Below are 15,744 nucleotides of genomic sequence, written 5' to 3' on the forward strand. Positions count from 1 at the left end.
TGTCCACTGAGTCAATGATGCCATCCAACCATCTGATCCTCTGTCGCCTCCTTCTCCTCTTGCCCTCAATCTTTCCCTCTTTTCCCTCTTGCCCTCAGTCTTTCCAAGTTTCTCTCATGGATCCAAAGTTCATTCATTCATTAGCAGCTCAGATGTGGTGTGTGAATTAGGAGCAGGCAACTCCTTGGGGTACAGGGGACCTCCCCCACAGGGCACACTGCTGGGAGGCTGAAGGGCAGCCTGGGTTTCAGCCCCTACACTTCCCTCATCTATATGCGCTTGTGCAGGGCATCCTTCCCCGGCTATATTTTCCAGTCCCAAGTGAGCCCAGTGAAAAAATGTTTAAAATATATTCAGCATTGTAGCTCTCTGGATTGGGAGTACAATCTTGATTTTATGCATGGATGTATGAAAATCTTCTGTGGAAACATTTTGAATGATGAACATAGACAAAGAAGAGCACAGCTAAGAGGTCTCTAAAGTCCGTGTCTTTAAACGAAAGAAGCCCCATGTCATATGAAGTGGCTAAATTCCCTCTCTGATGGTGACTAACGACTCCATCGTATCGAGAAGCTTAAAATTCAATGGTTCAGTGCTGGATTCAAACACTGGATTCAAACACTCAGTGCTGGATGTTGGACACGCAAAGTGCAAGTCGCTTGACAAGGTCAAGTATTTCAAATACATTTAACGAGCCCAGGAATAGAGAGCGGGACGAGGGAATGACAGGGCTGTCTCTCAAACTTCTAAAAGATATCTTCCTTTGTCCTCAGCTTCCACATTCAAATCCGTGATTAGCAAGACAGCTCAAACTCTATAAACAGAATAGGATGCTGGAATGGGCCAGAAGCATGACTCTGCAGAAGACAGAGGGCCAAGTACCTTCCCTCGGAGCTTTATAAAAAGCTCCTTGAAGCCTTAGTATTTTTAGTTACCAAATTTATTACACCTACCTGCTCTCCATTTTTTTTAAGTCATATTAATCTACAGATAGAATGGAAAGATCTCTAAGACCAGTAGCTCAGCATAATCAATGAAATCGGAGGAACAGCAATTGCCATCTGTTATTTGTTGTTGTTCAGTCTCTAAATTGTGTCCGACTCCTTGCAACCCATGGACTGCAGCCCACCAGGCTCCTCTGGCCATGAGCTGTTTCAGGCAAGAATATGGGAGTGGATTGTCTTTCCTTCCCCGGCTGATTCTCCTGACCCAGGGATCAAACCTGTGTCTCCTGGTAGCAGGCAAATTCTTCACCATTGGGCCACCTGGGAAGCCCATCTATATTAAGCATAATTTAATCTAACCAAAGACACTGTCTCCTTTCTGTGAAGAATGATGTTTTTTTCCGAACATGCAGGATAGTACAAGATTAATCTTTTAGGGATTCCCTGGTGGCTCACACAGTAAAGAGTCTGCGTGCAATGCAGGAGACCGGGGTTTGATCCCTGGGTTGGGAAGATCCACTGGAGAAGGAAATGGCAACCCATTCCAATATTCTTACCTGGAAAATCCTTGCTGGAGGAGCCTGGCAGGCAATAGTCCATGGGGTCACAAAAAGTCTGACATGACTGAGCCCCTTCACGTTTTCACTTACATTTAGGTTATAGTTTATATATGTATATAACCATGAATGCCCTCTAATCCAAACAATCAGAATGTATCTAGCAAAAAAGTACATGAAGCATAAACTAATTTTAGCTTTGCAATGAAAATACCTATTGATAACCTAGAAGACACATCCTAAAAGAAATAAGAATTCGTGTCACTTAAACTCTTAATATTTGGAATTGAAGTAGAAACTGGAAAAAAAAAATAGTTCATTTGTTTATTATTAATAGTTCTCCTGATAGGACATTAACATTTATATCAATAACTGATTTACAGAGAAGACTCAGTCATGCATAAGTGAATAAATATCTATGGAATTTAAATGACTACTTATCCCTTCTGCCAACAAAAATATTTCTCAGCTATAAACTTTCACTGTCCATTTTAACAACAGGGATATAAATTAATTGCAAGTTTATTAAAGAAAGACAGGATTCAGAATAAATGTCCATAATACATTGCAAAATTAAACATAGTTTTAAGATTATATACAAGCTATGTCATCATTTATTGCACTGGCAATTATATAAGTATGGACATATGTACTTTATGGTTAACACACAGAAATATGGAACTTGTATAATGTTTTCCCTAAAAGCATGCTGCTACGAAACTCCTCTACCCATGGTTTCTCAAAGTCCACCTTTTCTCAGTGAAGGGAAAAAAGGTAATGTGTATGTCTCAATCACTAGTCGAATAATAGAGCAAGTAAATATTTGGGGCTTATGCTAGGCAACAAGGCCAAGAAAAACAGTGAAATATAGAAAGAGAATACAGTGTCTAATTCTGTCCTACTACACCATCACAACCTCAACTGTCTTACCAATACAAAAGGCAATATCTGAAGCTCAATGCTCCTTATACCAAGAAGGTTGTGATTTAAAAAAAAAACAAAACACTACACACAGGAGACTATATTCAGTATCCTGTAATAAACTATAATGGAAAATTTTAATTAAAAAATAAAAAAGAAGTTTGCAATTAAGGGTCTAAGTTGTAAAAATAATGGAAAATAACAGGGACACAAAAGTGTGCTGATATTCCAGATGTGTATCAGAAGGCAATCATGTCCCCTAGTCAGAGGCTAAATGGAAATGTGTGAGTAATGCTGCATTGTTTAGTATAATGGCTCATTAGGAACTCTAAGAAGAAAAATGCACTACAGGATCAAAAGTGATGTTACCAGAAGCAAAATAAAACCATCATCTGGGACCCACTGATCAGGCCTCTTTTGTGTTATTCAGGAAGTCTGATCACCCTCTGGATGGTCTCACTTCATACCATCAACCTAATTACCATAAAACATTTCTATCCAAATTCCGTGCTTCAAGATGGTTGGCAGACTCTGTGTCACCATGGTGCAACTTTAAAAACTAATATTTAAAATTTGTGTAAATATTGTAAATATCCTTGGTTAACTGAAACTCAGATTGAAAGACAGGAATGAAAAGGTTCAGAGGCTTTTCTTGACTCCATTATGGAGCATTACAGAAGTCATTTTTTGCATCCCATATTCTCAACTACAATATGCAAACAATACGCACAGTCTAAGCAACTGTCGCAATCAGCCATCTTGGTTTACATGTGTTGACCTTCTGCAATTTTCCATTGATCAAAGAGTAACATTGTCTACCTTCCTTGAAATCTACTAAAATTCATGACAACATCAGATTTATAAAGCAATCTCATATATCTAATTTGTTTTATGCTATTTGAGTCCTCTGAGATACCAATGTCTCCATTCACAGTTGAGTACAGATGAGTTCTGAAAGACTGAATGATAAATACTATCACTGATAAAGCACAATGGGAAATTCAATTATTCTGAAGTATAAGTGTATTGATAATTATAATGACTGAGCATGATAATATGAGGTATCTTAAAATATGTGTAGGGCTTCCTGGGTGGCTCAGCAGTAAACAGTCCACCTGCAATGCAGGAGATGCAGGAAATGAGGGTTTGATCCCTGGGTCGGGAAGATCCCCTGGAGGAGAAAATAGCAACCCACTCCAATATCCTTGCCTGGAAAATTCCATGGACAAAGAAGCCTAGTTGGCTACAGTCCCTGGGGTTGCAAAGAGGTGGAGTCAGACATGGCTGAGCACACACACACACAAACAACAAAAAAAAATCTTTAATTGAATCAATAGTATTTAAATGTGCAAATATTTTACAGAATTCAGATAATTTACTTAACTTCCATCCCAATCTCAATCAGCAATAAACATATATTGAATATCTTTCCATCATACAACCAAACACTGCCAAGGTTGCAACTCCTTTGTTTTGGTGTATATCTACAGATATTTCTTAACCTTTGCCAGTCATTTTGTAAATGTGTGCCATTATTTCAAGGGTGATTAAATCAGAGTCTAGATAAAAGAGCTCCAATTCATCATCAAGATGAGAAAAGCTGCTAAAAGCATCAGTGAGTCAATAACATCTTTTTTTTTTTAATAAAAATGAACATTAAAAGGGGGAGACTTTCCATAACTCGGTTTTTAAAGCACATAGAAGCTACTATAATTTGAAGAAAATTCCAAGGATTTTGATGCTCTAATAATGTGATTTGATGATTATCAGTAATTATTTTGAGCATTTGAACAAATTCAGAAATTCTTGGGGGCTGGTTCGTGGTTGTCTTGGTTTTTGATGAGAGCTCTGGCCTACCCACAGTAATCCTACTTGCGAGGAGTTTCCCAGGTAGCTCCTGTGAATGCAGGAGGCACAGATTCAATCCCTGGGTTGGGAAGACTTCCTGGAGGAGGAAATGGCAACCCACTCCAGTATTCTTGCATGGAGAATTCCATGGACAGAGGAGCCTGGTGGGCTACAGTCCATCCAGTCACAAAGAGTTAGACATGCTGAGCACTGAGGGTACAACTCATTATTATTATTATTATAAGTACTATGTGGAAATGATGCTTTTGAATTGTGGTGTTGGAGAAGACTCTTGAGAGTCCCTTAGACTGCAAGGAGATCCAACCAGTCCATTCTGAAGGAGATCAGCCCTGGGATTTCTTTGGAAGGAATGATGCTAAAGCTGAAACTCCAGTTCTTTGGCCACCACACGTGAAGAGTTGACTCATTGGAAAAGACTCTGATGCTGGGAGGGATTGGGGGCAAGAGGAGAAGGGGACGACAGAGGATGAGATGGCTGGATGGCATCACTGACTCGATGGACGTGAGTCTGAGGGAACTCCGGGAGTTTGGTGATGGACAGGGAGGCCTGGCGTGCTGCGATTCATGGGGTCGCAAAGAGTCGGACACGACTGAGCAACTGATCTGATCTGATCTGATGTGGAAATGGGAAGGCAAAGATTCAAACTGTGTTCCACAATTTAAAAAAGCCATGAAGAAAACCAACAAATTATGTTCCACAATTAAAAAAACAAATCATGAAGAAAACTCCTTTTCTTTTTATCCCTACTAAAGCACAGGGGAGATCTTCAATCAACTTAGGTTGTATGCCTTATTATATCATCACCCTTAAGGAGATTCTACTTTGAGGCATATGATAACCATCTTCCCTAAAAATTAGATGGATACTAAGTCTCATCTATCTTTTCCATCACTTTTTTTTCTTTTTGAATTAATTTTTATTGGAGTATACTTACTTCACAATGCTGTGTTAATTTCTACAGTATAGCAAAATGCATCAGCCAACATATACACAGAACTTCTACTTTTTGGATTTCCTTCCCACTCAGATCTCCATGTTGCATTAAGTAGAGCTTCCTGTGCTATAGTATGGTCTCATCACTTTAAATCCTATTTGAGGGTAAACAAGGTTCCAACACATATGTATCTGTATACGGCTACCAAAATAATACAACTACAGTTTCAGATGCTGAGCCAAGAATGGGCCCACGAGATAAAATGCTGTAACTGACTTAGTTTTCCGCATCACAGTGTTTCTTACAGAATGTTTTCTATCCCTGTCCTCCTTCCATGTAGATCACATCCATATTAAACAGATTTTTAAAAGCCACAAGTACAGGAACTCTAAACACTTTTTCAGTCTCCATTCAGTTCAGTCACTCAGTCGTGTCCGACTCTTTGCCATCCCGTGGACAGCAGCATGCCAGGCTTCCCTGTACTTCACCATCTCCTGGATCCGTAACCTGACCAGGATGATAGGACATTGCTAGGCAGGCTCACTGTACTCACCAGTATCCACTTATCAAAGGAAGGTAACAAAATAAGAATACATGAACACATGATGTTCTGCTGAACATGTTTGACAACTTAAATCTTAGATTGTTTATCTGCATCGGAGCTTACTGCTATAGACCACTGATTGAAGGACAATCACCAGAAATGATTTTTTACATTTTTGTAAATTATGTAAATTACATTAACATATATGTATGCAATATGTTATAAATTATGTATTTGTTATATATTCATTTCGTATATACACATATGGATATGTATCTAATTTAGAATTGATTAACCCACTGCATTATTACCAGGGCATCTTAGGACTACAATTACTTCTATTTCTATGTTCTCCTGTTCTAATTGGACTTTCAGGAAAGTTTAGTTAATACACAGTGTATAATAAATATTTAATTTTCTAAGTATACATTTTTATAATAAGCCACTGTAAGTCTATACTTTTTCAGCATTCAGCGTACATCTTTGACACAAATATCCTGTAAAAGATCATCTTACAAAATTGCATTGGGACTGCTTACAAGTTGATTACAGGTAGATAATAAAGAGGGGCTTCCCAGGTGGCACTAGCAGTAAAGAGCCCGCCTGCCAATGCAGGAGGTGTGGGTTCAGTCCGAGTTGGGAAGATACCCTGGAGAAGGGAATGGCAACCTACTCCAGTAGTCTTGCCTGAAGAATTCCATGGACAGAGGAGCCTGGTGGGTTACAGTCCGTGGGGTCACAGAGAGTCAGATACAACTGAAGTGACTTAGCACACATGCACAGATGATAAAGAAAACAACCTCAAGAAGGAAAGAAAATGTCATTTAAAATACTTCCTGTCACTTAAAACTGTGCAATCCATTCTTTTCGATTAAGGGGCAGATCAAACTTGGCAAGTCTTCTCTGCTGAACTTTACTGACCTGAATTTTGCCACCATTTCACTGTCACTTTAAATCATCTTTGCAGAAAGAACAGAAAATAGACATGTTTTCCGGGTTTGACAAGCAACAGCAGAACTGAAGTAAGAGAAGATAATGGACTCCCTGCTGTTGATTTCTTCCTACATTCAGTTTTTGTTCTGGAGCTGGTAGTAGACACAATGCTAATGAGATCCTCTTCTGATGATTGAAAAGATGTTCTGAAATGATTTGTTCATCTGGCTCCTGACTATTGTTGTTAAAAATACATTTTATACATCACTTTATGATTCCCCACCTAGGAAGCCACAGAGGACTTCTTTGTTCCCATGGAGAAGGAAAGTCATCAGTTTCTTTTTGTTTCAATGCGTAATATATTTTCCTCAGTGGTAGAAAGAAATTTTTAATTTATTCTAAAGATTTTATGTTAGATTTTATTTAATGATTCTAAATAATGACATATTTGGTCTATTATCTATGGTGAATGAAAAATAGCATGGTAATGGTGAATTCCTTTTGAAAATACTTTAGTATTGCCTATTTATTTTCCTGATAGTAAGTAAGCAATGAAGCCATTCAAAGAGAGGAAACAACATAAAAAAACCAATAAAAAGTTTAAGGTAACAGGAACAGGAGAAAGGAGAATCCATTTTAAACAAGTTAGGAGAATGGAGATTCTGTGACTTAAGTACTAATATACGAACAGTTCACTTGAAAAGCAAAATCCTTCTTATACATATACACAGAATTTTATAGTGATGTATGCCAAAATAAAAAAAAAATTGATGATGAATTTCCCATTTGGAGGAGGAGGAATTGGTTCCTCCATGTCTTATTCCTGTTCTAAATAAAATAAAATAAATCATCTGCTTCACATTGTCTGCCCTCCACCTCCTTCTGGGGACCCCAGACACCCCCAGTTTCCAATTTCTCCCAGTTACTCTACTCAGGATCATGCATGTGTGTGTGCTAAGTCTCTTCAGTCATATCTGACTCTTTGCAACCCTACGTGGGACATTCAAAATATGCAAATCTGAGATTTCATGAACAGAGGAAAGGTGTGGATTTTGCAATCATGTTGGGAATAAATGTGTTTTTGGTGTAGAGAAGTGGATGAACTCACCATTGACAAAAGGTAACAGGAAAAAAAATTAAATATAAGAAAGGTAGATAGGACAAATCTACAAAAGTAGATCTTCCAGAAAAACAGCACATCACAAACCCAAATTATAGTAAGTAAACAGAGATAGCTCAAAGTTAGGTTGAGGAAGAGGGACAAGGAAGAGACAACTGTATACACAGACAGAAGGGAATGTGCTGGAATTGTGTCTGTGCATGCGGTAGAATGGCACTGGAAGAGGATGGAGAGGAATACATTATCCCATTTCTGCCCCTTCATGTTTGTCTTTGCTACTTTTATTTTCCTCTAATCTCAGGAAATTCCAAGGCTAATATTTTGGAATTCAGGTGTCCTTTTATCGACAAGTTTGCTGATAAAGCTATCATTAATTTTACTGATTTTACTGGAGTAAAAATTGTACTCAAGGACATTTTATTTACTGAAATTTGTTTCAATTACTATACTTAAGATCTTGTATGATTTCATTTCCGTACAAGAAGAAACAGAGGCCCAATGTATCCTATAAAAGGCTTCCCGGGTTGTTCAGGTGATAAAGGATCTGCCTGCAATGTAGGAGACCCAGGTTCAATCCCTGAGTAGGGAAGATCTTCTGGAGAAGGGTATGGGTACCCACTCCAGTAGTCTTGCCTGGAGAATTCCATGGACAGAGGAGCCTGGTAGACTACAGTCCATGGGGTTGCAAAGACTTGGACATGACTGAATGAGTAACACTAGCAACTAGCTAATGCCCTATAGAAAATACTACAAAACTATTAGTTCTAGTAGATTTTCAAATGTTTCTGGGGCAATCTGTTAACTTCTTGAGCAAAATGGTGCTTTGGGTCTATTTTTTAATCTTTAAAAATCTATTAACTTCCTCTTAATACTACTCCTGATTTTTGTGGTAGTTTTATTTGAAAGAAAATGAAATGATTCCAATGAAGATTGGAGCATCCAAACTGCGGGTCTTGGGAAAATTTTCTCATGTTCTACAACTTTCCATTTTAAAAAGGTATCCATGAATCATTCTACTTTCTCCATCTGCTATTTCTCCTCCTTCACAGGAATTTTTGTTTCTATTTTATTTTCTATTTTACTTTGAAAATTCTTCATGGATGCAGTGACCTCTTAAATGGGGTTCCTACTCTCCAAGTGGTATCCAAACCACAGAGTAGAATGCAGAAGAAAACATAAACATGTAATCTAGAAAATAAATTAAACCTTGTGCTGCTACGTTGCTTTAATCGTGTCCAACTCTCTGCAATCCTATTAACTCACCAGGATGCTCTGTCCATGGGATTGTCCAGGCAAGAACATTGCAGTGGGTTGCCACGCCCCCCTCCAGAGGATCTTCCTGACCCAGGGATCAAACCCACATCCCCTGTGGTTCCTGCATTCCAAGCAGATTCTTTACTGCTGAACCACAGGGAAGCCCAAATTAAGCCTTACTAATAATTAATAAACTGTGGAAAATTCTGAAAGAGATGGGAATACCAGAGCACCTGACCTGCCTTTTGAGAAACCTATATGCAGGTCAGGAAGCAACAGTTAGAACTGGACATGGAACAACAGAATGGTTCCAAATAGGAAAAGGAGTTCGTCAAGGCTGTATATTGTCACCCTGCTTATTTAACTTATATGCAGAGTACATCATGAGAAACGCTGGGCTGGAAGAAGCACAAGCTGGAATCAAGATTGCCGGGAGGAATATCAATAACCTCAGATATGCAGATGACACCACCCTTATGGCAGAAAGTGAAGAAGAACTAAAGTGCCTCTTCATGAAAGTGAAAGAGGAAAGTGAAAAAGTTGGCTTAAAGCTCAACATTCAAAAAACTAAGATCATGGCATCCAGTCCCATCACTTCATGGCAAATAGATGGGGAAACAGTGGAACCAGTGGCTGACTTTATTTGGGGGGGCTCCAAAATCACTGCAGATGGTGACTGCAGCCATGAAATTAAAAGACACTTACTCCTTGGAAGGAAAGTTATGACCAACATAGACAGCATATTCAAAAGCAGAGACATTACTTTGTCAACAAAGGTCCATCTAGTCAAAGCTATGGTTTTTCCAGTACTCATGTATGGATGTGAGAGCTGAACTATAAAAAAAGCTGAGCACTGAAGAACTGATGCTTTTGAACTGTGGTGTTGGAGAAGACTCTTGAGAGTCCCCTGGACTGCAAGGAGATCCAACCAGTCCATCCTAAAGGAGATCAGTCCTGGGTGTTCACTGGAAGGACTGATGTTGAAGCTGAGGCTGCAATATTTTGGCCACCTGATGCAAAGAGCTGACTCATTTGAAAAGACCCCAATGTTGGGAAAAATTGAAGGCAGGAGGAAAAGGGGACGACAGAGGATGAGATGGTTAGATGGCATCACTGACTCAACGGACATGAGTTTGGGTAAACTCTGGGAATTGGTGATGGACAGGGAGGCCTGGAGTGCTGCGGTTCATGGGGTCGCAAAGAGTCGGACACGACTAAGCGACTGATAATTAATATTGGTCTCTCCCAAGCACATTTTATCTTCCTTACTTTGGTCATATATAATCTAGGGTAAAAGATGCAACTTGGAAGGAAAAAAGGAATTTCACAGTTTGGGGACAGTTGACAAAGGCACTCTGAACTCCTTTGAAAATAATATAGTTTGGTGTGTCTGCTTTTTAAGAGATTTATAGCAATCATCTTAATAGTAGAATATTATAATGTATGTATTAGTGTTAATGCCACAACAAATCACCACAAACTTAGCTGCTCAAACATAAATTTATTATCTTATAGTTCTTCAGGTCAGAGGTCCTATATGAGTCCCTCAGGGATAAAGTCAAGACGTCAGCAGGCTGAGTTCCTTTCTGGAGGTACTGTGGAACAACCTGTTTCCTTGCTCATTTGCGTATTGCTGGCAAATTTCAGGTCCTCATGGTTGTATGACTGTGATCTCCATTGTCTTGCTAATTGGCAACCGAGGGCTATTCCCAGCTTCTAGAAGCTGCCCTACTCTTTGTCTCCTGACACGTTGCCTCTGTCTTCAAAACCAGCAACAACAAGGCAAGCCCCTCTCATGTTTTGAATCCCTATTCCCTTCTCTCTCCTTGCATCTCTCTTATCCATTCTTCTGTCTTCCATTTCCATTTTTAAGAATTCATGTGATTACATTGGTCCCACCTTGATATTCTAGGATAATCAATCCCCCCATTTTAACACCCCTTTCATCTTAAAGTTATATGGCAAAAGTTCCTTTTGCCAAATAAAATAACATACCAAGAATTCTAGGGATTATTTGAAGGACCATTATTCTGTCTACCACACTTTGAAATTGTTTTGTGTAACACAGAAGTTCACCTGCAACTTTGTGTGTGTGTGTGTGTGTGTGTGTGTCTGTGTGTGTGCTCAGTCACTCAGTTGTGTCCAGCTCTTTGTAACCTCATGGACAATAGCCTGCCAGGCTCCTCTGCCCATGGGACTTTCCAGGCAAGAATACTGAGCTGTTTGCTTTCCCAGGGAGTCTTCCTGATTCAGGGATGGAACCCACATCTCTTATACCTCCTGCATTGGCGGGTAATTCTTTACCACTGTGCCACCTGTGACATTTTGTGTTACAAAGATATTGACCTGCAACCTTGCACCATAATAAATAAACATTAAAAATAAAAATTTACCTAGCTTTTAAAATATCTACACAATGAAGTTTTGGCCCATTATTTTAAAATGTTAAAATATTCCATCTTCAAATTGCAAAAACAGCTTCTGATTGACACTGGCAAAGACTGAAATTCCCTGGGTGAATTTCAATAAAAACCTTGGTATATTTGATAAACGGAGAAGGCAATGGCACCCTACTCCAGTACTCTTGCCTGGAAAATCCCACATGCTGTGGAGCAGCTAAGCCTGTGTGCCACAACTATTGAGCCTACGCTCTAGAGCACGTGCTCCACAACAAGACGAGCCACACAGTGAGAAGCCCGCACACCACTACTACAGAGCGGCCCCTACTCGCTGCAATGAGGGGGGAGCCTCTGTAGCAACAAAGACCCAGCACAGCCAAGAGGGATGGTATGGGGAGGGAGGAGGGAGGAGGGTTCAGGATGGGGAAAAAAAAAAAAAAAACATGTATTAAATGAATAAATGACACTTTTATGAACAAAAATTTAAAAAAAAAAGAAAAAAAAATAAGTAAAATTATTTTTAAAAAAACGTTTAAAATAATGTTTATTTCATCTTCATCTCATTCATCTCTTAAAAGGGATATTTGTATTTTTAAACAGATATCTCTACTATAGCTTTAATTTATACAACAAATAAATATATTGTTATAAGTAAATATCCCTTATAAATAAATATCAATATACATGTATATTTATAATGCGTGTCCTAAATTTTTACTTATAGTTGTGAGCCACAAAATTGAAAATTACACTAAGAAGTTCACACTAAATATATTTGGTTGCTAAATTACAAGTTAAAACTACAAAATAAATGCTTACCAATCTGGTATCATCACTTTTGCAAGAGTTTTATAACCAGTAAGTTAGATCCTGATTTGTCAGCATTTCAATTTGCCACTCAAAATGTCACAAAAAGAATGGTTACCAAGGAGCCCAAATCTTTCCATTTTGGAAATACTCAACAAACATTTTTTTAATACCTCTTTTCTAATAGGCAACTGAATTGGGAGAGAGAGAGGGTGGGAAGATTTGGCAGAATGGCATTGAAACATGTAAAATATCATGTATGAAACGAGATGCCAGTCCAGGTTCAATGCACGATACTGGATGCTTGGGGCTAGTGCACTGGGACGACCCAGAGGGATGGTATGGGGAGGGAGGAGGGAGGAGGGTTCAGGATGGGGAGCACATGTATACCTGTGATGGATTCATTTTGATATTTGGCAAAACTAATACAGGTTATGTAAAGTTTAAAAATAAAATAAAATAAAAATTTTTTTAAAAAATGAATTTTAAACATTAAGCTTTAAAAGTCACTGAAACATTTGAGATCTCATTTATACTTCTTCAGAGTATAGAATTCTACTTCTACAGAGTAGAGAATTTTATTTTCTGGTCATCTGAACACATATTTCCTCATTTCTTGCTGTGAAAACATCCAAATAAGATTTTTGAAATGCTTTAGCAAAACCTCTGGTTTTCTTGGTTCCTCTATGGCTGTTGTGTAATGGATTTTTTTTTTTTTTTTGACTAGGAAAAAGCTAGTCACAAGCAAAGATGTACATATTGTTAACCAATGGGTCGATAAACTTCTAATAATGTTCATAAATTTATTTTTCCTTGGTAGAATGGATATTTCCCATCTCAAGTCATACTGTTTATTTGTATATGTGTGTTTGTGGCTAGTCAACATATACAGCTGTTTCCCTCTAAAAATAGAAGTTAAATCCATCCTACTTACCAGACTATTCCCTGAGCCCCAGAGCCAATAGGCTTTAGATTCTGGTAGCGTTTGAGAACCGTGAACGTTGAGTCTCCCACTTCCACGCTATAGAACTGGTTGTCAACTTTGCTTTTGCTCATGTTGTAATGTTTGGCGATATATGACACATCCACTTGTTTATCGAATCCCTGTGGAAAAGAACAACAAAAACATGAGACAAGTGGACAGCCAGAATGGCAATGAGCCGCAGAGAAGCCTGTTCTTTCGATGATTACTAATACTGTGTCATCTATAACAAAATTCTATAAACCTGCATTTCACACAGGAAAAAATATCGATTAGCCCACACATGATAATCTGGAGTAAAAGAGCTTAGAAATGTGCAAAGAAAAATTTGTTTTCGATGTTAAAACTATTTATGATAAAATATTCTTAGATCTGCCTCATCTTTTCTGAAATGTTTCACTGAAACCATATATTTATGCAGCAAACACCTACCAAACATATACCGGCCCCAGAGACCATGTTAGATATTAATACGTCAAGGATGATCCCTGATCATCTGTTGTAACAGCCATATGAAGAAGAATAAAAGAATGTATTCAGGTCTTCCCTAGTGGTCCAGTGGCTAAGACTCTGTGCTCTCAGTGCAGGGGGCCCAGGTTCAATCCCTGGTCCGGGAACTGCTCTCAGATGCCGCAACAAAGAGTTGGCATGCCACAAGTAAAGATCTCACCTGTCACAACTCAGACCTGGCACAGCCAAATAAATAAACTAAATTTTTAGAAAAAGAGCAATGAGGGCTAATTTGCCTTAAAAAAAAGGTTGTATCTACATCCTTTTCTCAGAAACAAATGAGATACAAAATAATGCATACTTTTAATTTGGAAAGTTTGAATTAAATAGTGTTGACTTCTTTTGCTCTCAGTAATACCAAAAGTGCTACTATCCTGCATTGAAAGATTTTAGTCACTAACACTGTTCTAAAATGCCACATGACAGCTTTTTTATTTCAAGCTTAGATTTTAAGTATCTCAATTGCTATACCTTTCATTTATCACTAAGAGAAATTCTATTCATTATATTTAGCAATTGAAGAAATTGCTATTTTGAATCATGATTTATGAATATATATAATGTAAATATCCATTATCCATGATCATTGTTTATGCATAAATGATCTTTCTATTGCTTTCTATGACATTAAGTAGTTTGGATTCTGTAGTGAGAAGGGACGTTACAGAATATTATCCAGCCTCTTCCTTGTGGCACACATTGGCGGATGCCTATCCAAAAAGTCATTCATTTCCTTCTTGCTTATGTTGTTCAGGTTTTGAGCACACACATGCTCCATGGATTCCTTCCAAGTTCCAGCACTTGACAACTGAACAGTCTAAACCAGTGGTTCTCTTTAGAGGTGGTGCCAACCCTTAGCAGGGATTTGGGAGACCTGTGGGCATGTTTTGGTGTCCACAATAACAGGAGATGTGGCTTATCAGCCAGTGCTAGTGGTCTACGAGTGGGACATTCTCCACTCATAGTGAATGGGACATTCCCGCACAGTGAATAATTTTCTATGTACCTTACAATTTTTGAGCATACCAAAGTTTTAACTAGTAAAAAATAAAACAAAACTGGCTTTAATATTGAGCTCAGAATCTAAATTAAAGGTCTTTGTATGGTTTTAACATACACTGACCTCAGAAAATCTAATTCTCACATAATATGAAAGAAAAATTAAACCTTCTCAGGCTCTGAAATTCTAGCTGATGATAAAACCATTTCCTAGACATTTAAAAAATATTTTTAAATTGGAGAATAATTGCTTTACAATATTGTGTTGACTTCCGCCATACATCAACATGAATCAACCATAAGTATACATATGTCCCTTCCCACCCCATCCCACTCCTCTAAATTGTCACAGAGCACTGGCTGGAGCTCCTTGTTCCTGTACAAAACTTCCCACTAGTTATCTATTTTCCATATGGTAGAGTATATATGTCAATGCTACTCTCTCATTTTGTCCCGCCCTCTCCTTCCCCGCTGGGTCTAAAATCTGTTCTCTATGTCTGTGTCCCTATTCCTGCCTTTTAAATAGTTTCATCAGTATCATTTTTCTAGACTCCATATATATGACTTAATACACCAAATTTGTTTTTCTCTTTCTGACTTTCTTCACTCTGTTTAACAGGCTCTAGGTCCATCCATCTCACTAGAACTGACTCAAATGCATTCCTTTTTGTGGCTGAGTAATATTCCACTGCATATATCCTTAGACATTTTGGCATTTCATTTTTAATTAAAAAATTGAAATGGAGTACAAACTAATTTGCCCTAGTATGCTCTTGGAAGACGGGCAAGCAGCATCAACGATGCAAATGAGGAGAATACAATGGGGACTGTGCGGACATGGTGGCAAAATCTACGAATCTAGTGCAAGAATCTTAAGACCTCAGACAGACTTGAGACCAAAATACTCGTGACAGAAGCAGTCTATGATTGGGATGCATATGCTAGAAACAATCCAGTACCAATGCACTCA

General features: G+C 38.3%; 1 protein-coding gene across 10 annotated transcripts in view; it reads right to left on the reverse strand.

Annotated features, from left to right (window-relative positions):
* MAPK10 (mitogen-activated protein kinase 10) overlaps positions 1–15,744 on the reverse strand; it is a 652,453-nt gene that overhangs the window by 177,070 nt on the left and 459,639 nt on the right. For all 10 annotated transcript variants that reach the window (XM_027544954.1, XM_027544951.1, XM_027544956.1 and 7 more), the window contains one exon: positions 13,218–13,387. In XM_027544954.1, coding sequence (XP_027400755.1) covers positions 13,218–13,387 — 170 coding nt within the window. The remainder of the gene's footprint in view (positions 1–13,217; positions 13,388–15,744) is intronic.

The sequence above is a fragment of the Bos indicus x Bos taurus genome, chromosome 6 (genome assembly GCF_003369695.1).
Source record: "Bos indicus x Bos taurus breed Angus x Brahman F1 hybrid chromosome 6, Bos_hybrid_MaternalHap_v2.0, whole genome shotgun sequence".
Classification (NCBI taxonomy): domain Eukaryota; kingdom Metazoa; phylum Chordata; class Mammalia; order Artiodactyla; family Bovidae; genus Bos; species Bos indicus x Bos taurus.